This window comes from Daphnia magna, linkage group LG3 (genome assembly GCF_020631705.1).
Source record: "Daphnia magna isolate NIES linkage group LG3, ASM2063170v1.1, whole genome shotgun sequence".
In the NCBI taxonomy this organism is placed as follows: Eukaryota; Metazoa; Arthropoda; class Branchiopoda; order Diplostraca; family Daphniidae; genus Daphnia; species Daphnia magna.
In genome coordinates, this window is record NC_059184.1 from 8,095,261 (window position 1) to 8,121,065 (window position 25,805).

A 25,805-nucleotide genomic window follows, 5' to 3' on the forward strand; every position below is an offset into this window, starting at 1 on the left:
CACGAAAAGAACAGCGATTTCTTTTTAAGCTATCTGTGAATTATTTATTTTTAAAATATTGGTAGGGCAGATTAAGCGCTAAACCACCATAAGTAGGGTTGGGTATTTTACTAGATAGGGTCGGGGGCATTGTTCTGTCGAATAAGGAAAAACTTGATTCGTTTTGCAAACGAATATGTTTGTTATTAGTCCTGCAATCTTTGCTAAACCTGGTGATTCCAAAGAGCATGTCAAATAACAAACAGCTTAGCTAAATGAGTTGTGAAGAGTAGGATTCCACGGATGCACGTCAACAGTGGTCTCTAGTTTATTGAGAATTTTGATGATTGGTGGATATCTGCAATACCTTCCCATTGATGCGAGAACTCTTCTGAAGTCTATAAGAAAAAACTCCAGTTCAAAATCGTTCCACCCGCTCACTATCACCTTGTTGGTATGTAATCAGTTTTTAAATCTTTTCTGGAAGGATTGCAATCTATGGAAAGACGCATTCCAAAAAAAGATCCTGTTGTTCATGAACATGAATGGAATCCCCTTGGCTAATAGTGGCCGTCTTGAGTTTTGGCCTATGAGACTCATGAGGCCTGTGAGTCTCCGGATGGACTAATCGTACCACAATCGATCACAGTGTTGCGGTTTGCCAAAAGATTTCTGAAGGAGGGATTTCTAGATTCGGAAGGCCCATCCAAAAATCCGTTATTTTTTATTCATAATTTTGTTTAAATTTTTAAATTTTTTGAGCCACCAGAGGCGCTGTGAAACTGAGCCTTCTTGGTGTTCGAGATCGGCAACGGCCGATGCTCTTGAATGTCCTCTTTGTAGAAGCAGACGTTTTTCGTGTGATTGTCCAGTTTCAGATATATCAGTGTGAGTGCCTGCATTAATTTCTTTTCTTTTCACGGTTCTAGTTAGTAGGTATTAAGGTTAAATTAAGTTTAAGGCCTATAATACGTGTCATGGTCTTAGTAACCGATTGAAATTTTACCATATCGTCCACTGAAATTAGCATTAATTGTAAAATTAGCTGCTTGTGTGTGAGAGGTAGACACGGGTTGAGAGCCAGCATTTGGCGAGGAAATTGTCTGTCCGCTAATATAGAATAGTGTAACGTGGGGAGTTACTTTGTCGTTACTTAAGACCAGGGTAGTGAGTAAGACACGTTTATTCACTGTAATCGTACACAACACTACAACAGATATAAGTAGACTGGCATACAGCAAGGGAAACGTACGAGTATTTATGCTTTTGGAGAACAGAAGCTATCGTGGGAAATTTATACGAACAAGACTGCCGGACATCTCGGATAGAATTGCGGGAAATATCCGATAAAAGATCGCCGGACATGACGATTGAGTCCATAGTCTCAATAACCGTGACAATAGTTTAAGTTCTTTAGCCGTTGTCACCTACGTGCTGCCCTCGTGAGCAGGGTCTGGGGGGGTCAAGGGCCTTACTACGTTTACGTCTGCAAGTGTCACTTTTTGTTTCAGCAGTCGAGTAAATTTCGGTAAAGCAGTCAAGTACTGTATGTAATTAAGTAATGTGTATTAAGTAAAGCATTGTAATTGGTAAGTCGTAGACAAATACATCTTGTCTACCTCCCCTGTATTTTGTAATCAAGTAAAAACTCCATTCTCTTTCACACGCTGGTGGTCAATTTTCCCTCTCCACCTTAACGAAGAAATGAAGTTAGTTATATCCCTCCCGTCATTATTTCATTCATTTATTATCCTTTCCATCCCTCATATCTGTTCCAATGACTCCATTGCACGTGAGGGTTTGTAACAGCTATTCTGCTTCCTTAACACAGCTCCCTTAGTTGTTAAACCCTGTGAGAAATCACAAAATACAGTGTTTTTGGTTTTTTCTTAAAACTATTTTCGTGTTGCTTTCTAAAAAAAAAATTGCCTTGGAATATCCCACCCTAATTGTTTTTGAAATTCCGCAAACAAGATGGCTACCAAGTGGTCTCAGATTTAAGCGACAATGGTGGTGACCATAGCAGTTTTAGAGAAGGAGCTTCATAAGGATCTGAAGAATTATGAAGATGCAGCTTCTGAAGACAGATTGCTTGAAGCTGAAACAGCGTTTGATCTCGCCGACGATAGCATGAAGAGATTCATTAAGAATTATGAATCAGTCATCCCTCAATTGAAAGCCGAGCTGAAGTGAAGTATATGGAACAGCATTAAGAATTCGTAAATCGTTTCCACAAGATAAGTATCGACTGGAGAAGAAAAAGCCAGTTGATAGAACAAAAAGCATGGGAAGCCCTACACTTCAAGTTGCGGCCCCCGGTGGAAGCAATACAATAACAAGCACTAACGTTGCTATAGCGACGAATCTACCGCAACTTCAAGCCACTTCAAATACTATGAGCTTTGCACATCTGCTACCTCAAATAACAATGACCAAATTTGATGGTGATTTAGATGAATGGAAGGATTGGAGAGTAATTTTTCGCACACTTATCCACGGGATAAGTCTATGAGGCCGATTAAAAAGTTTAGCAGATTGAACTTGACACATCCAGTAGAGGCTTCCCTACACCCTGGCCTTGCCCTTACTCCTAAGTCGACTTGGTCCCTGACGTCACGAGCAGAAGGCTCTCTTGTAAATGTACCTGTACTGACACAGTCGCTTATACACCCAAGCAAAAAACCTAACAACTGGCGACGAAGATTTAAACTGATAACAAACCACGTGTTGGTAGTGAAGGAGTGACTTTACGTAAGTGTTATAAGTATACTATTCTTGTTAGTTATGTTGGTTAATTGCGGTTATGAACCGTGGTAAATCAAGAGGTAGAGGTAGACTGGTGGAATTACCAATTAAACAAGAGCAAGATATAGAGAGTCAACAAGAAGAAGAGGGAAGAATCCCTTTTGTGACAGACAGCACTCAAGAGCAGACATCAAGATCCACAGAAGAAGCAGTTGCCAATCCTGTAATTCCACCACCAATGGCGACTAACGTTATTGGAATGTTGGAGCCGTTCAACACTGAAACGGGAAAGTGGCAGGTATACGAAAAAAGACTTCAACAGTTCTTTATTGTTAACAGTATTACCGAAGATGTCAAGAAGAAGGCTTATTTGTTGACTGTGCTGGGAGCCGAAATTTGTGATTTAATATGGGATTTATTTAGTCCCACAGACCCCACTGATGCAACGGTAACCCATGATATGATTTGTACAAAGTTAAGAGAGCATTTTGTTCCAACAAAGGTGGAGATTACCGAGCGTTTTCGTTTTTTTCAACATAAGCAAAAACCAGAAGAAGCCATAGCAAGTTTTATGGCATCGCTACGAAACCTCGCCAAGGATTGTTCTTTTGGAGACGTCCTTAATTCAGCCTTAAGAGATGCGTTCGTTATAGGCCTGCAAGATCAACGGATTCAAACGAAGCTGTTGGCCGAATCGGCCTTGACGTTGGACTCTGCATTCAAGATCGCTGTCAGCATGGAATCCGCAACCCAGTAAGCCAAACAACTTAGACAAGAAGACCCAATCAACGTCTTAAGAACTCGTACTACGGGATGCTGGAGGTGTGGTGAACCTCATAATCCGGCAGGGTGTTATTTCAAGACGCAAGAGTGTTTGTCCAGAATAGCAAAAGCCAATCAGGAAAGTAAATAAAACGGAAGAAAAGGCAGCAACCCCCAAGAAGAAAGACGGCAAAAAAAAATCGATAAAACTTTACAGATAATACCGAAGACGCCGAGGGATTGGAAGATTTTGATCCTGACATAGATTTTAATTTTTTCTATCTGCCAGATCTGAACCGGTCCACAAAACCGTTGATGACAACTCTGGATATAGATGGAAGAAAGGTGACCATGGAGATAGACACGGGAGCCGGCTTCACCATATTTTCAGAAAAAGAATGGAGGAACCATGGTAGCCCGAAATTGGAAGACACGCAGGTGCGTTTACCGACATACACAGGCCAACCAGTGGACATAAAAGGAAAATTCGTGGCAGAAGTATCGGTACATGAACCGAGAATCAGCTACCAATCCTTGTCGCCGGAGGCAATGGGCCACCACTGTGTGGCAGAAACTGGCTTCGCGCGATGAGACTCGATTGGAACCAAATACTGAAGCTGACTAACCATTCTGATACCATACCACGTTCTAACATGTTACCTGACTGTTTCCAAAAGAAATTTAAAAATTTGTTTTCAACAAAGCTTGGAAAAATTCGAGGACCACCGGTGCATCTAGATCTTAAGGCGGAAGCAGTGCCTAGATTTCATCGGGCTCGCCCTATTCCTTACGCCTTAAGAGCCAAGGTAAAGGCAACATTGACCAAGCTGACTGAAGCGAAATTATTGAAAAGAGTCCGCCATAGCAACTGGGGAGCTCCCATTGTTGTCGTGCCTAAAGCAAATGGTGACATAAGAGTGTGCGGAGACTACAAGGTAACTGTAAACCCATTTTTAATCGTTGATCAGCATCCATTGCCACTCCCAGAAGACATTTTTGCGACGTTGGAAGGTGGGGTATTATTCACGAAACTAGATTTGTCGCAGGCCTATAACCAATTGGAGTTGGATGAATTTTCGCAAGAACTGTGTACAATCAACACACCTGAAGGCCTGTTTCAGTACAACCGAATGCCATTTGGCATTGCTTCCGCACCAGGAAAATTTCAACGCGTGATGGACGATTTATTCCGAGACACGCCATAGGTAAAGTGCCATTTAGATGACATCCTAATTGCAGGCCGCACAGAAAGGAACACTGGACGCGAGTGGAGATAGTATTGCAGAAACTACAGGAAGCAGAGGCTCGGCTTCAACTGGAAAAGTGCATTTTTGGAGTGCCGGAAATACCCTATTTAGGATTCATTGTATCCAAGGACGGACTTAAAACATCACCAGAAAAGATCAAAGCTGTGCAAGACTCCGAAAAGCCTCAAAACCTTACTTCTCTGCGGGCATATTTAGGATTGGTCAACTATTATGGAAAGTTCATCCCAAAATTGGCTCATGTGTCAGCCCCGTTAAACGAGCTGTTAAAGAAGGAGAAGCCTTGGAGATGGGAGACAGAACAGCAAGACGCCTGGCTGGCAATCAAACAGCTGTTAAGCTCAGCAGAAGTATTATGCAACTACAACCCGAAATGGATTTTAAAACTAGCCTGCGATGCATCACCTTTTGGAGTCGCATCGGTATTGTCCCACATCTTACCAGACGGATCCGAACGACCTATTTCTTACGCCTCCAAGAGCTTATCAGCATCTGAAAAAAATTATTCTCAGCTGGACAAAGAAGCGTTGTCTATTATCTTCGGTGTTAAAAGATTTCACTCGAATTGATATGGGCGAAAATTTACTTTGATTACTGACCACAAGCCTCTACTAGCCATTTTAGGTCCAAAGAAAGGAATTCCACCAATGGCTGCTGCTAGGATGCAACGTTGGGCGCTCATATTGGCCGAATATTCCTACGAATTGGAGTTTCAAAAAACCATTGAGGATGGAAACGCAGATGCATTATCACGGTTTCCTTTACAAGATCCATCGGAAAAAGTGGGGCAGCTACCAGAATTAAGTTATTCCCGGCCGGAGCTGTTTGGAACAGCGTTAGTAACCAAGGACTTACGGGAATCCACCAAATTAGATCCAGTACTACAGGAGGTGTGCACCAGATTACAAAACGGAGGGCGAATTTCGGATAAAGTATCTTCATCGTTAGCCACCTTCTATAGGAAGAGAACGGAATTATCCATCAAGGATGGTCTGATCTTATGGGGAAACAGAGTGGTCATTCTAAAAACGCTGCAGCCGCAGGTGCTATCACTATTACATGAAGAGAATTCAGGGATCGTGAGAATGAAGGCAGTAGCAAGAAGTTTTGTATGGTGGAAAGAATTAGACAGTCAGCTGACAGAAATGGCCACGTTATGTTTACCCTGCCTTCAAACCAGAAATAATCCGATGAGAAAAAAAGAAGTTGCATGGCCGGTTCCCGCTCAACCATGGTCACGCCTCAATGTGGATTTTGCAGGTCCGTTGCCGAGTGGTCAATATCTTTTTCTGTTAATGGATGCCACTTCCAAATGGCCAGAAATTTTCCGGTTAAATAGGATTACCTCGAATACTACAATATCGACACTTAAAACTATTTTTGCCCGTTGGGACTTCCCATTGAATTGGTGTCAGACAACGGACCATAGTTTACATCTGAAGAATTCAAACGTTTCATGTTAGAAAACGGTATTGTTCATCATAAAGGAGCCCCATATCACCCTCAGACTAACGGAGTGGCAGAACGGGTGGTTCAATCGGTGAAAAAGGCCTCACACAAGATGAGAGATCAGCCCGGAACATTCGAGGACAAACTCCAGCGTTTTTTTACCTCTTACCGAAACACACCTCGTATATGTATACTGATCCAAAGACGTGGACTGTCATTTGGTACGTTAATGGTGCTTGATTACTGCCAGGCGTCCGATAGACAAACTGGTAGGCCGCCTGATCTTCTACTGGGACCTTCACTTGGTGAAACATCTTCTCGATGTCTGCGCCGACCAGTACTAGGTTCCTTCGGAAGCATAGTAGGACACCGAGCAGAATTACGAAAAGATTCGGTCCGCGTAACAGGTTCTGGTTGATGGACGTTCCTCCATACTTGGCGGCTCTATCGAATAACACTCGAATTTTGGTCGTAGAGCTGGATGGGCCTACGACTTCGTGGTGCGGTAAATACCATGTTCTACTTGACTCCTTCCGCAACTCTTCGGTCGTAAGGACACTGGTGGGTTCCAGGCCGATGTACTCCTTAACAACTGCATCATACTTCTAGGCGAAGTCTCCATTTCACTGAAATCGCCTCTCCAGAGAATACAGTTTCTTCAATGAAGTTGCGCGATTGTCCGGAAGGTTTTCGTTGTCGGTCTTCCATATTAGGCCGACTTGATACCGTTTGCCAACCTTCTTTACTGTTGACTCGAGGATACGTTTTCCACGTAGATCGTCTTCAGAGAGAAGAGGCTGTTCCATTTCAACGTCTTTTGCCTTCAGCTGCCAGAATTTCTTGACTAACTCATTGAGGTCTTCGGGACGTTCCTCTGGTACTATGTGGGCGATGAACGGACGTCCATCTTGTGGCGTGCCCGTTTAACCACCCAGGCACCATCCAAACGGTGTTTTGAAAGCCATAGGCCCAATTGTTCTAGCCGGCGTTTTGACTGAATCCATGTGGTCGTGGACCTCTGCTATGTCGAGTCCAATCAATACCCCAAAGTCTTCGAGTTGTACGTTCGGGACATCAAGACAACGTAGGTGTGTCCAGGACTCCATTTAACGAGGGTTGATTGGGGGGTTCAGCTTCACCTTCAAATTGTCGACGGCGTAGGCGTGTTTACCTTCATACCGGCTTGTTCCGTCGACGGACGAAAGGAAGAAATCCACAACGGTTGCTTGGACGTTCGATGTGGCTCCATCATAGGGGACAACGTTGATGCGTTTAGGCTGGTCAACAAGTCCCAACTTCTTTACTATATCGCTCCAGATCAGTGTGGTGTCACTTCCGGTATTCAGAAATCCGAAAGGGTCGACCCATCTTACGCCGACGCTAATACGAACGGGCACGATCTTGAAACGTACACGTCGCTTTACCGTTTCCCTTTGGGTTAGTGTCCCAAGGAATGCAGTCGATGTAGACGCTGATGGAGGTGGTGGATCCGTTTGTTTCCTCAGTGGGATGAATTTGGATCCGTGAAGCAGGGGATGGTGTGTGATCCAGCACATCTACCAATGGTACATTTGATGTCTTTGGAGCAGTTACTGTATTCGTGCTTGCCGGTGAGGCATAGTAGACACCTTCTGGACTTAAACATGACTTCAGCCCGTTTCGTGGGCGTGAAAGACATAAACACGTTACAGCTGGCCAAGTTGTGAGCCCTGCCGTTAAAAGTGAGGCACCTCCACTGGTCAGTCTTTTCGGTTGCTTTTTCCTCCGTCTTTGGTCGCCCTCCCATGGGAGCAGCTAGCGGAGGTGATGATGCCGTTACTTTAGAGCCTTCCTCTGTCGAAACCTGTCGAATGGTTGACGTATGAGAAGCGTTCGGTCTCTTGACTGGCTTCTTATCAAACCGTTGTGACTTGGACGTAGACGTGTTCAGAGTGTGGCGATTGAATGGCGCGGTTGATAAGGTTCCCGTTCGGCATCTTGACCATAACCGAACGGATCAACCCGTCTCTGCTAGTGATTAGCTCCTTCACTACTCCTATAGTCCACATAAGGCGCTTGGTATTGTCATCGTGAATGATGACAACTTCTCCAACCCGGATCTTGCAGCCGGGTCCTTCTTTACAGTGGAACTTGTTAATTTGGAGAAAGTAGTCCGTCACAATTCGTTCACAGATGTCACTGAAATACTCCCTACGTTGACGATCCATTTCCAGCAGTTTAAAATAGGTTGCGTCGGGAGCCATGAGGTTTTCGGCTGGCTCTGGCGGAGTGCAGTTCGAACGCCTATTGTTGAGAAACTGGTTCGGGATAATGGGGAGCGGGTCGTCGCTCCCTTCTGCCACGTAGGTGAGTGGCCGTGCATTCACCACGCTCTCGGTTTCAATGAGACTAACCTCTAGCTCGTCGTATTCCAAACATGCACGACCATTGAAACGCACCAACAAATCTTTCATCGTCCGCACCATGCGCTCCCAGAACCCTCCCCACCATGCGGCTAGGCTGGCCGAAAAAATCCATTCGGTTTTCCGCATTGCCAGAAGGTCGTGGATCGCTGGGTCGGATCTTAAGACTTTCAAATGTTTCAAGACACATCTAAATGTTTGGGCATTATCCGAATACATGATCGAGACCCTAACCCTCCTCGCGGAAAATCTTCGAAATGCGAGGAGGAAGTCGCACGCGGACATCGTTTTTGTTAGCTCCAGATGGACGGCCCTCGTTACAGCACAAGTAAATAGGCAGGCATAGCTCTTCGGCTGTTTAATTGTTCCTTTCTTTTTGGCTGAGGATTCGCCCAATTGGAGGTTTTCTTCGTTTTCCTCTATTGGTTCTGTGGTTGGAGGTTCTTCAACGGGCTCCATCGCTGGAGGCTCTACCAAAGGCTCCAAAGCCGAACCATCCGTTGACGAGGGATCCGTGGAGGATGTAGGATCCGGTTGCTTGCGTTTCCTACGCAATATTGGGTGTCTGTAATACAGCGGCCCTTTGAAATCAACACCCGTGATTTCGAAGGCTTTCGCTTGTTTCAGTCGATTAATCGGTAGAGATGCAGCTATTTCTCTGAATGGCGGTGAAGATAGCCGTTGGCACTTGAGTGCGGCAATTTTCTCCTTATGGTGCGGTTGCCACCATAAGGAGGATCCGGATGGCTTGTACCAGTTCCGGGTAATGGCGTTTGGGCTATGGTCAGCTCCGAGCACATTCCAATGCCTAATGGATATGGTGTTGGCAGGATTGAAGTTGACCGATTGCCTGGTCTACATGCATGACGTGATCATCTTTGGAAAAGATGCCAAAGAGCATTTGGAAAGACTAGGAAAAGTTTTGTCGTGCTTCCGAAAGGCTAATTAAAAGCTGAAGATAGAAAAATGTGCCTTCGGGAACGAGCGTGTGTGGATGCTGGGTCACGTGGTAAGCAAGGCCGGAATCGAATCTGATCCGGAGCAATGTAAGGCTATAGAAATGTTCCCGGGCCGAACCTTAATGCCTATGAAAAGGCAAAGAGAAAGTGGGTGAAGAGCTTTGTAGGCCTTTGCTCATTTTACCGCACGTTTGTTCCGAACTTCGCACAGTTGGCGTACCCGCTTACGGTAATGGAAGTTAAAGAGGTTTTTCGTTGGGGAGAGCCGGAACGGAACGGTTTTGCTGAGCTGAAGGCTGCGCTGATGAAACCAGTAGAGCTTGCTCATCTGGGTTATTCAAAGAATTTCAAAGTGCATCCTGATGCTTGTGATTACGGCATAGGGGCGGCATTGATGCAAGATAGAAACGGACACCCCATGCCAATTTGTTCCGTCAGCAGAGTGTTGAAAAAGTCGGAATGAAATTACATGATAACGGAGACGTGCCTCGTTATTGTATGGACTGTGAAGAAGTTTCGGCCATACATTTGGGGTACGAAAATTGTGGTAAAAACCGATCATCGTGCCTTATGTTGGCTGATGACCAAACAGAAGCTAAGCGACCGGCTTGAGAGACGGAGTTTGTCGTTGCAAGAATACGACATTTCCATCCACTACAAGAAAGGAAGCTTGCAAGAGGACGCAGATGCCCTATCGCGTTACCCTATACAAGAAAGCGGTGAGGAAGAGCAGGCAGTGGCCATCCCAGTCGTGCCCATTGATACGCGGTCTTGGGCGGATGGTCGAGACCGGGAGAAGCAGTGGCGATGGATCAAGCAAGTAATGATCAAGAATGGCTCCACCCAGTACGGAAACTTACTGCTGAAGGAGGGCTTCCAGTACCTGAGAACCATCAGGTTCAGGCAAAATTTTGAGCGGCTTTGTGTGCCACCAAAACGTCGGAAGGAGGCATTGTCGTTGGTTCATGATGAACCCATGGCTGGGCACCTGGGGCAAACAAAGACTCTGGGGAGAGCTAGGCAGAGATTTTATTGGCCTGAAATGGACAGGGTGGTTACCCGTTATGTCCAAAGCTGCAAGAGTTGATAGAACCGGAAACCGGATCAAGGGAAGAAAAAGGGGCTGTTGGAGATAACGCAGGGGGGGGGGGACGCTTCAAGCTATCGGCATTAATGTCCTTGGCCCGTTCCCGCGATCACAAAACGGGAACATCGTTGTGGCGGTGGACTCCCTTACGAAATGGGTAGAAGCCAGGGCCTTGCCAGATGCCACGGCCCGACAAATGACAAAATTCTTTGTCGAGGACCTAGTGGTACGACATGGATTTCCACGGGAGCTGACCTCGGACCAGGGGAAGTGTTTTATGACTGAAGTCACCCGTGAAGTGTTGGTCCTGTTGCGACTGTCACATCGCGAATGGCCTGGTTGAAAGACAGAACAAAACGCTAGCAACAATATTAGCGATGTACATGGATGAGAGCCACGAAGACTGGGATGAATTCCTCGGATTTGTGACATTTGCCTACAACATCGCTTGGCAACAGAGTACCAACCACACCCCTTTTATGATGGTGTATGGAAGGGAAGCAGGGATTCCAGCGGATCTGCTGGCGGCGATGAGGCCGAGCCAGCCAAAGCTCTTCGGTGCAGAAGACCTAATGAAGGCGAACATGGAGCTTAGAGAATACGTAAAGGACCGGCTTGCCATGGTACAGCAACGTCAGAAGACGCAGTACGATGCCAGAGTCAGAGCAGCACCAGTTTACGAACCCGGAGACCTAGTGTTCATCTTTCGTCCACAGCGGAAGAAGAGACTCGCGGAAAAATTACTGAATCAAGACGTGAAGCCCTACAAAGTGATCAGGTAGGTCACTGAGTTGAACTACGAACTTCGGAAACCAGGTAGGAAAAAACTTTTGTGGTGCATATGTCTCAAATGAACAAGTTTGTTGTGGAATCGGACGAGGAGTCCGATAGCGACAAAGAAATTGAGAAGCTAAAGCATGCCGACACCGACTTGGATGTCAACTCTTGTGACGCGTGCCTACTCGGGTGTCGCGCGTGCCGACACTGGCTTGGAAGAAGCACGTGCCAAAACTGAAGAGGGTATGGCGTGTGCGGAACCGATACAGGTGACACGCACGAAGCCGACACTGGGGTGACACCCAACACCAACACTGCTGCGGCAGCTGTAGAGCCGCCAGCCAGGAGAGAAAAGGGGAGAATGAGGCGCCGGTCATTGGAGCCGATTGCCTAAATGGACAAAGGCCTACAAGACGGAAAGGATTCCTCGGTCCCAGAAGCAGCGGAATCACCGGCGGGTCACCGACCAAAAGAAACGGGCACTCGGTTGGATGAAGAATATGCTGTTCTTCACGTTGGTCTGTGTCGTAGGCAAAATGGCTCAAGGAAATGAAATGAGAGGGAAGTACGTCCCGACCGAAGGAGCGGTGTTTCATCCCGTGTGTACTTTGGCCCTGGGTGACTCAGAATGGTAGTCATCTATGAAGTGCCCAATTAGCAAGCTAAACAAGTAATTAAACTTGTCACCGCTTGGGTAGACGATATGGCACGTGCGTTTGACAAAGAAATTACGAGAAATTTCACTATGGAAATCACCCCGTTTTTGGAAGGTCCGGCACGTAACATGGCGGAAATCAAGGCAAGGGCAGGAATTTCGGGAGTTGGAACGAGTCCTGAAAGGAGACGGAACCAGGTGGAAGCGCGGGCTGTTCGACGGAGGTGGCCAGCTGATTAACTGGCTCTTTGAGACCGCTTCGACAAAGGACCTGGATTCAGTGCACTCGAGGCTCGAGTCCTTTAACAAGAAAGGTCTGGAGGTGGTTCACATTCTTCAGAAGCAGGTGACCCTGTTAAATGTGACCATGGGGCACATGTCGGAGCATCAGTCCGAAATCAGTGCTCTCGTGGCGGTGACGGGTTAGATGTGGTGACAGTAGGTGCAGCTGAGAAAAGTCTTCAATGACAGCTGGACCCACCTTGCCAGAGCATTACTCTTCCTACAGAAGGTAACATGGTGTGTGGAAAAGGCAAATAGGGCGCTGAATTGGACGACTGGCGTCTTTCACGGCTGGCAAACCGGATTAGCAGATGCAGCTATAGGGAGACTGTCACCACTCATTTGTCCTCCAAATGTACTGGCTAAAGCGCTGAATTCGGTTCGACAAGCCTTGCCCCAAGGTTGGGGACTGACACCAGCATTGCAAGAAGGAAATGGCTCGAGAGCGTACCAGGAGGCCAGGGTGGAGGTGGCGCTGGCAAACGGCAATGTTCGCTTGTTCATTCATCTGCCTGTATTTGGGTTTAATTATGCCTTGCAGATTTACAGTGTGTTTCCTATGCCGGTAGCCACCAGCAACGAGTCGGTATCCCATTTGTACGCGGGATTGGCTCCATACCTGGGGGTTTCGCCAGATCGGCAGATGTTTGTCGAGTTCAACGTGGACGAAATCCGTAAATGCGCTCCATACATGGGCAGTGTGTGCCCATTCTTGAAGCCGATTGACCGAAAAGGAAAGATAAAGAGCTGCGTGGCGGCTGTCTTTCTACAGGAGCAGGAAGGAATCCAGAGGAGCTTTTACCTAGACAGTAAGAAGTGGACCGGCATTGACCTGTTTTACATTGGAGGAAGGAAGTGGGGTTACGCTGGTAAAGGCAACGGTACCATAGTGCTCCAGCGCCCTGGGAAAAGGATCGACAGAATTGGTCTACCGCAAGTGCTGCCAGCAGCGGGGGTCATAAAAATCCCACTGTTGTGTTCGGCAACCTCGGACAAATGGGTTCTGCAAGCGAGCTTTCGACAGATGATGCCAGTGAATTTAACGAGCGTTATCGACGAGGAAGCTGCAGGGATACTGAGCGGTCCATTGGCACCGGTGGTCGAGCAATCGCAACCGGTGACAAAGAGCCACATCATGGAGGAAGCACCAGCCGCCCTAAGAACGTCTACGCTTATAGACCTAGCAGGGACGAGTTCACGCCTGAAAGCGGTCGAACGTCTACGACGCCAATGGGAAGAAGAGGAGAATACCAAGCGTTATCCTTTTGAATGGTTGATCGGATGCCTGTTCTCGTTTCGACTGTTGGTGTACCTGTGGATCGAGTATCGGAGGCTCAGTGGTCACGTGGACACCCTACTGTTGGCTAGTCTTGGGGAGATGCGAGAGGCAGGAGAAGAGGATCAAGGCCAGCCCGGCCCAAAAGCACTAACGTGAATATCATCGTTTAACCCGGATTAGTTTTACCAAATGTTAAAGTAGAAAACATGGGGGACTCAAATCGAGAATGGGGGGACTCAAAGATAACATGGGTTTGTTATGCCTTGTGGGGTTTGTTATCCAGCTTAGGGAACCCATGTCAGTAGGTAGGAGGGGAGATGTAGTGCCAATTTACTTTGTCGCTTAGCGCCGGATGCTAAGAGATGCAAATGTGTGAAGTCAATGGACTTTGCCACTCTGGCTAGATGTCAGAGGACTCAAAAGCCCGTCTATGGCCGGCCAGAGAGGCAGTCCAACGTAATGATTCAGACTAGTTGTTAGTGCTGTTAGTGCTGTCACTGTGTAATGTTGTGTGTGTGTGTCGTGCAAGCTGTCTATGACTGAATACATCCCTTAGACCCAGTGAATCTGTTACCGTATGTTGCGGAAAAAAGAATCAGGTAAGACCCAAGGTTTTTTTTTTCAAGGCTGTTTTGGTGCTAGGTGGCTTGCAAGGCTTACTTTGAAAGTTATACTTTACGCAAGGAACACAACCACAGATTCCTACTCCCCTAAGAGACGTAGAAAACGGGAAATGCACAAATGTCAACCCTAAGCCTATTTTTTGGTAAATCCACAACAGAAAATATCTACATACGAGTAAAGAAATAATTTTTTAAGTTATCTTCCAAGGCTTTATAGCATACATATTATACAGTACCCACCACAAGTGTTAGAAAATGCGCGGAAACCCGTAAGCCTCCGTGTAAATACCTCGCTGTTTTGCGAGGTAAATACTGGGGATAGATTTTTTAATTGTTTTTAACAAATACATTTGTTGAAGATGTATTCTTGAAAAAAAAATCTGAACTGTACAAGCCTCCGCTGAGGCTGTACACCACTTTCCAGAAGTATTAGAATTTTTTTTTTGTGTGTGGATCTCTTATGGCGGGATGGATTTTTCCGGCGGCCATATCTTTTGTTTCGATTAAGATACGGAGCCGGGGATTTTTTTAAAGATTGCCATTGGGCACTTTATTCCACAACCGCGATTCGATCGTGATTCATGAAACCCTTCCCTATTTTTTTCGGCCGGGAAAAACGCGCATTCCATTCAAGGACTATTATTGTGTATACAACGACACAGGGAAAATGTAGTATGACTTTTGCCCACTGTGGGTGCATGGCGCGCAAGGGGTGCGCAATTCTTTCTTTGTCGCGGACACATATCCGCGCGGCTGGCAAGTGGCCAGTCTGCGACACGGTAGTGAGGGAGCTACTAGCTAAACAAGCAATAGTAGAAGTCACAGACGGATCGCATGGACTCGTCTGCTCGTTATTCGTTATTCCTAAAAAGTCGGGAGGGTTTCGCCCGATTGTGAATCTTAAGCCCCTAAATCAGTTTATCCAATACGAGCATTTTAAAATGGAAAATTTGGATTCGGCTCGTTTTCTATTGAGGAAAGGGGACTGGATGGTAAAATTGGACTTGAAAGATGCCTACCTGACAATCCCAGTCCACCCTTCCTACCAAAAATTTCTGCGTTTCAAATGGAAGGGGCTTTTTTTCCAATTTAAATGTCTGGCATTCGGCCTTGCCCCGGCACCCAGAATATATACTAAAATTCTCAAGGCGGTAATGGGGTTCTTGAGAAAGCAGGGGATGAGGTTAATAATTTATCTGGACGATATCCTGATTTTAAATCGATCGAAGTAAGGGGCCGCAAAAGACTTCAGGCAAGTAATTGATTTGCTGCTACAGCTAGGTTTTCTCATGAACTGGGAGAAAACAGTCGCAGATCCCACCCAAAATTTAGAATATTTAGGGCTGATATTGGATTCCTGTCGACTTTCTTTTGCCCTTCCGTCTGCCAAAGCATTGGCAGTTAAATCCATGTGCGAATCGGCGCTCGCGATGGACTCTATTTCGTTGAGAGAGATAGCCAGTATTATGGGAAATTTTACGTGGGCCATCCCAGCAATTCCCTTTGCCCAAGCACATTTCTGAAGTATGCAGAGGTTTTATATTAGTCGAGCGTGACGGGCTGGCTATGACTTAAAAACTAAATGTATACTCTCGGCAGGAGCGCGGCTAGATTTGCAATAGTGGATTTCTAGTTTAAAAGTAGATCGCGACAAGTTATTTTTCCCAAATGTTCCGGATCTAGAGATGTATACGGATGCTTCGCTTTTAGGCTGGGGAGCTTGTTGTAATGGCGTCAGAACCAGAGGGTCTTTGACGGCGGCTGACACGAAAAAGCATATTAATGAGCTGGAGCTAATGGGAGCGCTATTTGCTGTGCAATCGTTTGCAGCTAAGTCGTCAAGCATTTCAATACGGATTTATCTGGACAATGTCACGGCTGTGGCGTACATAAATCATTGCAAGGACACTAGATCTAAAGAGCTTACTTTGGTTTCGGCGGAACTCACGAATTGGTGTGAAACGCGAGATATATCGATAGAAGCCATTCATGTGGCGGGGAAGTTAAACGTCATTGCTGATGAAGAATCGCGGGCGGGACCAGACTCTGGAGACTGGAAGCTAGATCCAATGATTTTTGAACGTATTCAACAACTTTGGCCGTCTAACGTTGACGTTTTCGCTTCGCCATGGAATGCGCACCTACCGGAGTTTATTTCCTGGCCTCCTCAACTAGGAGCAATGGCGACGAACGCCTTTTCGGTTAATTGGAAGGGTTTATCAGGCTATATTTTTCCTCCGTTTGCGTTAATTTTCAAATGCATTGAAAAAAAAAGACGCGAAAAAGCTACAGTGGTGTTTGTATGCCCCGTTTGGACAGGTCAGCCTTGGTTTCCCCTATTTCTGGAGCTAGTTTGCGACGTTCCGCGTCTACTCACGTCAAGCCCCGTGCTATTGACGTCGGCTCTGGGAGAGTCTCTCCCTCTCAGCTCAACCAATGCGTTACATCTAGCCGCCTGGAAACTATCCGGAGACAACTCCAAGGGCGAGGCTTTCGGCGACAGTTGTCGAGCTACTCTTGGCTGGCAGTCGAGTCAACACAGCATCAGCGTATGAGTCAGCCTGGCACAATTGGGCGAATTGGTGCGTGGGAAAACGTGCGAATCCCTTGTCAGACGATCTAGCAAGCGTGTTGGAATTTCTGACGGATTTGCACGCCTTGGGCAAATCGTATAGCACGGTGAATGTGCACTGATCTATGCTATCGAAGACGTTAGGGATGATAGAAGGCAGGCCAGTTGGGGAACACCCGTTGGTCACAAGACTGTTAAAAGTGTGTTACAATATTAACCCTCCAAGACCCAAATATAGCATTATGTGGGACCCCGATCAGGTACTAAACTACTTTGTTTCGCTAGGAGAGAAACGTATCCTATCGTTGGCCCAACTAGCCAGCAAAATGGTGACGTTAGTGGCGTTGGCAACACTAATGAGTGTCTCAGAAATAGCGTTGATTGTCTATGAGTCCGTGGTTTTTTCCGAAAGCAGCATCAAATTCTACATTATAGCACCAAGAAAAGCGCAGCACAGCGGACCACTACAGTCCTTTTTAATTTCAATGTGCTCGAATAAAATGCTTTGCCCAGTTTTAGTAGTTCAAGACTATGTAGAGCGAACGCAGAAGTTCCGATCGGCAACTAACAGTGAAAGACTAGTCATCCCCGTTATCGCGCCGCACAAGCCAGTGACGCCCAATTCCGTGATTCGCTGGATAAAAACCTCTTTGAGATGCGCCGGAGTCGACACGGATACATTTGGAGCGCACTCCACGAGAAGCGCGGCCGCTTCGAAAGCCACAGCTAGCGGGTTGTCGGTTGATGCGATTTTAAAGGCCGGGAATTGGTCCAGAGAGTCAACATTCAACAGATTTGACAACCGGGCGAAAGGGTCGTCGGTTGACTCAGTAGTCTTCGGACAACAAATTCAAAATTAAATCGGCTTCAAAGTCACCCTTAGGGTCTAGCGAAATTGATTTCGCTGTACAATTCTAAATTACCGGAGGGATCGTGTAACGATCCCTAAGGGTAATTACAATTGTACTAGAAATAAATGAAGAGACGACCCTAAGGGTCGGTGGCCGCCACATTTTCCCCACCCAGGTCATTTATTGGATATTTTTAATTTTTGAAATTTTGTTGAACGCTGGATGTTATCAGGTTTATTGACCATCCGCCGCGGACAAGAGGTTATAGAGGCAACGGCGGGCGAGGTGGGCATCCAGCAGCGAAAAGGCGACCTGCCATCTGAAAACAATTGTTCCAAAACAGAAATATTGTCATTTGCATTTCAGAAGTCTGGACAGAATTTTTTTTTACCTGACGCTGTCAGGTTTTTTCTCTGATCCCATTTGTTGTTTTGTTTGTTTTGAGTGGCTACTGTAGCCTTACCTTTTTGCTTTCTCCTTTTCGTTGTTTGTTACGCTTTCATGATATTCTCCTTCTTACCCTGCCTCAATAGTTTGGGGACAGGGTCGAGTCTTCAAGGGAGACTTCTAAAATGTTTTCAATAAGTCTGAGTACGAGGGGGCGTGCCCAGGTCTTAGGAAGAGAGCAAAGTTTTTTGTTTTATCTTTAAAGAGCTGAATATATCGTGTCTACACCCTTAGGGTCGTCTCTTCATTTATTTCTAGTACAATTGTAATTACCCTTCGGGATCGTTACACGATCCCTCCGGTAATTTAGAATTATTTTCGTTCTTCCATTGAATGTTTAAGGACAATGAGTCGTCAAGCTGGTAGGCAAGATGGGGTGGAAAATGTCAGAGTAAGCGCGTTGGCTTACATGCTTAAGCCATTGAAAATGACCAATGACAAAATTTCAGCGCTTAATTCATTTGAAAGTTAGGAATTCTTCTTCCTTTTTTATTTTTATTCCAGGATTTTAATATAAGCCCTTTACCTTATATAGTTCATTTAACAAAAATTAATAATTTAATAAATGTGTGTGTCATTTTACTTTGTTTATTGTTTATTCTTCATACCTCTTGCGTCACAAAATGGAGGAGGTGATATGTGGTAGCATTCTGGGGAAGTGGATGGTTCACCACTGAGCTATGATTTTAAGCTGAATAATCCCCCTCAACTGTGACTAACAACTAAAAACTGTGATGCAAGAGATATCAAGAATTTACAATAAACAAAGTTAAACTACGTTCAGATTAATTTAGTCATCAATTATTTGTTAAATGAACTGCATTGAAATGCTGGTTAATATTCTGCAATATCAAGTCAAATAGGATAAGGAATTCTTATCTTACAAGCAAATTAAGTGCTGAAATTTTGTCAATGGTCTTTTTCAAGGGCGTAAGCATGAAATCCAACGCACACCTTCTAAAATTTTCTCCTCCCTCCCATCTCGCCTACTGGTCTGTAGGCTCATTGTCCTCAAAGATCTAAAAAAGGGACCAAGAAAATAGCCCAAAGTCAGAGGGGAAATAGCATACGGCGAAGCCTTTCTCCAAGTACCTGGCTAACGACTCTTCTTGGATAGATGTTAAAGAGCCTCTGAATACCGCTTGCCTCTTCGAATATTATCTTTTTCCTCTGACAAATTCTTTGCAGTTGTCTGGACTGTGATTTGAAATGGAAACTCTGTCAAAGATGGCTCTGTTGTTGTTAAATGTTAAGATCACTTTGGAATAGAACAATATTAAAAATAATATCCTACCAATTTATTGCATAACATTAACAAAGCAGGCATACATATTCCACTTTTTCCAGCCAACAAGGAAAACGATGATCATACACAACAAGATTATCGTCATTTAGAATTTTTCACTTAATTAGACTTTAACAGCGCAGCTGAGAAAACAAATAATAACAGAGTCGATGAAAGAGTGGGACATTTTGTTTTTGTGTTGTGACACTCTGTTGAAAGATTTTCCTGACGGGAGGTACAAAATTCTTATTGTTTGTTGTATGGACGTATCATGTTCTTTTTTCAAGTTGACGGCCATGGGCAGCAAAGGGGAAGAGTATTTCGGTTTGTTAGAGGTACAGTTTAAAGAAATAGTATTGTTTTTTCTGTTGTTGTAATGACCGCTCTTTCTATTTAGATTGGGAAAAGCTACATGTTGAAAAATGGTGTGGTTGTTAGGAAAGGTGGTCGTGAGTCAAGTTATTCCAACACGGGTTGCACTGGGCCAGCTCAGGCGGGGGTGGGCTCGTCGACGGAACGGTATTCCAGCGATCCAAGCGGCTGATGGCCGCAATTCTTCCTTTGCGTCAGACAAGTTTTTCGAAATTAGCTCACCCCCGCCTGAGCTAGCCCACTTCTTCGTTTCAATTGTCAAAACTAACTGTCACGTTCATTTTAATCTGCTGCTTCATTAATTATGGGTTATTCCGAAATGATTCGTAAGGGTCGTAAGCCAAATCCTCGGAATGAGGAGGAAATGCTTCAGCAAATAGAGGAAAGAGCAGCTAGTAAGTTAAGAGAGTACGAGCATCGAAATGCGTTAAAACGAGCAAAACGAATTGCAAAGTTAAACGTAGGCCCTGTCCTAGGGGCTGCAAAGGAACCAAGTGAGAAGAAGACCAAAATCCAGAAAAAGCAGCTGAAGCCGCAAGACCAACAAACTTCTCATCAAAAACCAAAATCTAACGTAAACAGCACACCTGGTTGGTGTGCTGCTGCAATAATCTATTTAGATATTTAAAATTTTTTTAAATTAACCATATATACTGTTCATCTTGATTCCAGAAGGCCAGGAGGATTCACATGATAAGTTCCTGGAAGACATTGCCCAAGCACCAGTGGAGCATTCAAATACTAGTAGCAATATAAATCCATTAGGTATATTTCCATTTAAGATCAAGAAACTCATAAATTCTATCAAACTATTTATTATATGTTAAGAATCCAAGGGAAATGATATACAGCAACTACGAGAAAAGCTGAAAGAAGAATTTATTGCTTCATAATTGGAAGCTATGGCTGATTCTTCTATCTTCAAAAAACAAGAAAAGAAAAAAAGGAATTCAGAGGAGAAAGATCTTGATTTTTTGTGGACTGACAAGGAGTCCCCTGCTTTCAAAGCTTTTGAGCTTTACCATGGCTGTAAGGCATTCAGTTGTAAGAACTGTGGCAATGAGGGAAGTATGGTGATGATGTTATGATATATATATATCATAATATGTATAATGATATATATATTATTATATTCATATATATTATTTACTACAATATGATGATGTCCATTATCACCACCAGGGTTTGGTTTGGGCTGTTGATGTTTGTTGATGCGTTTGGCTTTGTTGTTTTGGCGTGTTTTTTTTTTATTTTTTTATTTATTTATATAGTTTTGGCGTGCTGGCGTCGTTTGCTTGGCATCAAAATATTCACCATGTGATCAAAATCCGCAGGAAACATTTTGTTTACATGTAATCAACAAATTTTATAAGAAATAAACTAGACATTGAATAACCAAATAAATATGGCTTGTATTTTAGTATTTATCTATGGCATAACAAATATCATCTGGGATTGGTTATTAAAACAATGTCTCTTTGATTTCTAAACCAATTTGGAAAACTTTGAGAATGATCTTTCCCAGTTGTAAAATGAAACACAGATGTGCAAATAAGAAAGCTAGCAATAAAAAAACCATTTATCAATAAGGTTATAATCTATAGTTACTCAGATATTACAAAAGAATTTAAAAATTTCGCGTAAAAAGTATGGCTTCTGTCTTCTTGACTGTGATTGGTTATTGCATTATTAGGAAATTTTGCAGATAAATCACAACATTTTGCTATTTTAAGCATACCACGACATTCCTGGTGTCACAAGGAATCGAAATATTACATACATAACCTAAAATAAGCAAATGAAAGGCCCGAAAAGAAGGGCCCAAAGTATACGTCTTTTCATCGTTTCCCCTCCTCCCATATACGTCCAAAAATATAATCATAGTTATTGGACAAAGTTTGGGTCTAAGATGGATAACTTTAATAGAAATGAATAGCCCTTAGCAAGGGCTTTCGATTGCTGTAAAATTTAACGCAGGATTTCCATCAACAAAAAAGTTCGAGAACGAAATAATTGTTTCATTTTTATCGTTTGGGTCTAGTACGTATCTGGATAGCAAAAACTTGAAAAAAAATTTTGCAAAATTTTTTGTTTATGGAAATCCTGCGTAAGATTTTACAGCAATCGAAAGCCCTTGCTATGGGCTATTCATTTCTATTAAAGTTATTTATTTTAGACCAATACTTTGTCCAATAATAAACATTTTATTTTTGGACGGTAATCCGTCGTTATTAAGAAAGAGTTATTACTGAAACTACCGTGTATCATATTTCCTGCAACATCTACTAATTACCTTAAATCATAGAGTACACAGGAGATTAGAAAAAAAATAATGTTTCTTTTATTACCTCTTTTTATTCAGAGAAAAACTCGAATTAATACAAACACAAAAAAATTTTATGAAAAGCGCGCGCAATAAAACACGAGACTTTCATCTATCCTTCTTCCGCATCATCTTGTATTTCATCTCCGTCTTCTTGCATTTCGTAATCATCCTGTGTTTCGTCATCACCTTCTTCATCGTCTAGAAATTTTAAAACATCTTCTGGGACGACGTCTTTCCTGTAGAATGCGGCGTAGCTTAAAGCAACTTGGCGAAGGTCTTCTAATCGTCGTATTTCCTGAGCTTTTAGAAACACGTGAGAGCGCACGATCTCATCACTAGAAAGTCTGGATTTCAGTTAATTAATTCACCGGACAATAAGTTGATGCTTGAACAAACAGAACTTATAAACTACGACATTTCCCGAAAGGAAAGTTCAATCTGCTCTCTGTTTCTATTTCGCATGTGCCAGTTATCGACCAATTTAAATTTATCTTTATACGATCCTATTACCATAAAGTATTTTTAAATAGAAATCAATTTATATTTTAGTTCAGAATTAGTACTTCGGCTAGCTGGTTCCCAAGGAAAAATCCTCTCTTCAAAGTGTTTCAGAGTAACGAGTTCATTACAAATGATTTGCTCTACATCCTTCTCCTGATTGAAAGATTCGGCAGCTGACTTTGGAACAGTTTTTGTGATCCGTTTTTTAATTTCTGTGATCAGTTCGTTAATTTCTGAAATTTTTTTCCCTGCCGAAGCGTACAGCGTCCCTTGTTTTCTCCTCAATTTTGTTCTCCATTTGCAGCCCCCTGTTCAACATCATGCAAATAATAACACTATTGAAATGATAAATAATGTGATACGAACCCGCTAGAGCAGAAACTCTGTCTTTGACATTAAGCCACTCAAAATGCAACCATTCCAATTCATCTTGTAATGTGGAAATATCTGTTACATTCTTCCCTTTAGATAGACTCTCTGATTGAACCATTTAGTAAATAGAATTAATTAATGAAAAGACTGCTTATTTAAATATATCGTATGTACTTACTGTAATCGAGAGCTCCACGCTGCTGCGCAAGAATTACCGCTTCCTCTCCTACAGCGCTGACAAACGGTCCAGTAATGACACTGAATGCAGTAACCCCTTCTTGCAAGTTAATCTTGTCATCTAAAATAAAATATTAAATGAGTTAGAGGCAAATACTACATAATCAATAATTTTTTTTAATAGTGATAAAGGGAATAGTATACTACGTACCTACAAACCAACTGTTTGATAACAGTTGTAAGTCAGTCTTGATCTTCTTTCCAATGGCAGTCTCATCAGCAAATTGCTTCATTCGCACACCAAAACCTTCAAAATACCAGCTTTTTCTAACATCTGTAGGGAAATGTATTCCAAGGAGTATTTCTAGCTTGAACTTCTCACATAACTATTCAGCCTGTATAAGAAATAAATATTAAACATAATTGATCAACACTTAATAGGCAATATAAAGCAATACGCACTTACCTCTTTTTTAAATGCTAATGTACGACGTTTTCTTGTGGTTTTACTTAATCCATCACCTATCCCGAGAGGTCTTTTTTTTTTTAATTTCCAAAAACACTTTTCGTTGGTTTCACTTGAAGATATTCACCTTCATCACTTTTTTCAAAGTCAGAGTTTTCCATCACAATCACAGTTCAAAAACGTTAACAGAAAACTTGTGATACTCGAATAATTTAAACACCTGACAATTGAAACGAAGAAGTGGGCTAGCTCAGGCGGAGTTGAGCTAATTTCGAAAAAACTTGTTTGACGCAAAGGACGAGTTGCGGCCATCAGCTGCTTGGATCGCTGGAATACCGTTCCGTCGACGAGCCCACCCCCGCCTGAGCTGGCCCAGTGCAACCCGTGTTGAGTTATTCGTGGATGATTGAAAATCAATTTGATTTGAAAACTGATGCTCATTCAAGTGTAATTTATTAATTTTTCATTTCTGATAGTGTTTGATTTTACGTTTAATTTGTATTATTGGTTTGCATTTTTTCTAGATCATTTTGAATTCCAAAGGAGGTGTACCTGACATGGTGTATAAGTTTGTGCCGTTGAAAAGCATTGCATCAATCAATGATGGTCAAGTAATAGGTATTGTGTAAATAGAGAATGTTTTCAAAATTGTATGGTTGTTATAGAAAGATTTTGATTTTCAGATACATTTGGATATGTTTGTGATATTGGTGGCATGACTACCAGCGTTGTTCATGAATCGTTTGGTGATAACATGTTGGTGAACATGACTATTGGCTGTACCAATGAAACCCGAGTATTCGTCTTATAATGTTTCATTTGTGATTGTTGATCTTTATGATATGTTTGATTAGTTGCTTATTTCAGGCATGGGTTTCCGTCGTGGACATTGGTTTGGGCGATCTGGAATTCAGGAAGATTCAATTGTGGCTATCAAAGGGGTGAAGATTGAAAGGCGAGTGGAATGGACCCAAGATTGGATTGGTCATCTTTTTGATGATTCCTCATTTGTGGTTTGTTTTCATTGATATCACATGGAATTGTTGTATTTATTACCTTTTTGGGCTGGGGGTGTTGTAGGTGAAAGAGTTGTTACCGGAAGCTCATGCTATTTGGATAATGAAGCAAGGTGATAGTAGTGAGCAGGTTGGTGAGTGTAATGCTGGTGAAGTAACGTCAAAAGTGGAGGAAGGTAGTGGTTAGAAAGAGTTGCCATTAGTTTTGGAGGTTGTTGAAGGAGCCGATGAAGTCTGTGTGAATGATGGCGATAAGGATAAACAAGGTGTGTTAAATGTTGGCAGCGTTTTCAGCGGTTGTATATATTAAAATTTTCGTTTCAAGTGATTTTAGGTGGTAGTTGTGGAGTGGTGTCTCTTTCTGTTGTCGACAGAAACGAAAGTAGTTCATAGGATCGCGTTGATGTCCAGTTTCTGGAAAGAAAATGGATGTTCCAAAATGAGGTAATGATTGTGTATACTTCTTTTAAAGCAAAGCTGACATAGTTTAGTAATGATTATTTTCATTACAGTTGTGTGAGCTCATGAACGGAATTTGAAAATTAATTTTTCAATGAAAAAGACGGTGTAACGCATGTTCAACATGTGTTAAGGAATATACAAATGTTTTTGTTTGTTGGACTGTGCTATTTCAACTGAATAAAGATTGATTGTGTTCATTTCCAATGGTTGCTTGTTTATTTCAGATGAATGGGATTCCCTGTTTTGTTTGTTTCCATTTGGAGTTGTTGAAGGTAATTTTAATCCCATGGTCTAATTCCTAAAGAAATGTAGTGGTTGATTGAATAGCTGTGATCGGTTTTTAAGTTGGTGGATTACAGTTTAGAGTATCGTAGTAAGTATTAAGTTGTGTTTGTTAAAATAAAAGTGATGATGTTGTGTAAGTTAGTTGTAGTAGGGTGTAATCGGTTTTAAATCTTCAATCAAGTTCAATGACAGGGAATATTCTACGTTATGAAAATTAGGTAATCGCTTTCTTGTTTTTTAAGTAGGTGGTTTTCTCGTTTTGCAGTCGCTTTCGTACGTTCTCTTTTCCCTGGTGTAAAATAAAAAAGATTTGATTAACGTGTGAAGTTTGAAATCAAGTTAGTTCTTATTACCGATGGTGTGCTTTTGTTATAAACATCTTCTTTTGATGAGGGAAGAAGGTTCATTT

The 25,805-nt window shown here is 43.2% G+C and overlaps 1 protein-coding gene, 1 long non-coding RNA gene and 1 pseudogene across 2 annotated transcripts; 2 read left to right on the forward strand and 1 right to left on the reverse strand.

The window, feature by feature from the left end:
* The first annotated feature begins 14,938 nt into the window (after positions 1-14,938).
* On the forward strand, positions 14,939-16,887 carry LOC116932750 (annotated as a pseudogene).
* A 2,828-nt stretch (positions 16,888-19,715) lies between these two features.
* LOC123470468 lies at positions 19,716-24,909 on the forward strand. Its single transcript, XM_045170732.1, has 6 exons — positions 19,716-19,754; positions 19,817-19,852; positions 24,158-24,251; positions 24,317-24,429; positions 24,488-24,592; positions 24,714-24,909. The coding sequence occupies exons 1-6, from the start codon at positions 19,716-19,718 to the stop codon at positions 24,834-24,836; spliced, it is 510 nt and encodes a 169-aa protein (XP_045026667.1). The 3' UTR covers positions 24,837-24,909.
* On the reverse strand, positions 23,195-23,865 carry LOC116936188. Its single transcript, XR_006644108.1, has 3 exons — positions 23,634-23,865; positions 23,379-23,562; positions 23,195-23,288 (listed from the first exon to the last, which is right to left on the reverse strand). It is a non-coding gene; the product is annotated as an uncharacterized LOC116936188 (long non-coding RNA).
* Positions 24,910-25,805: the final 896 nt, after the last annotated feature.

Coding starts and splice junctions, on each gene's coding strand:
- LOC123470468 (XM_045170732.1), top strand. CDS start 19,716: ATGGGCAGCAAAGGGGAAGAGTATTTCGGTTTGTTAGAG. Junction 24,252..24,316: donor CAATGATGGTCAAGTAATAG/GTATTGTGTAAA, acceptor TTTGATTTTCAG/ATACATTTGGATATGTTTGT. Junction 24,593..24,713: donor GGGTGAAGATTGAAAGGCGA/GTGGAATGGACC, acceptor GGGGTGTTGTAG/GTGAAAGAGTTGTTACCGGA.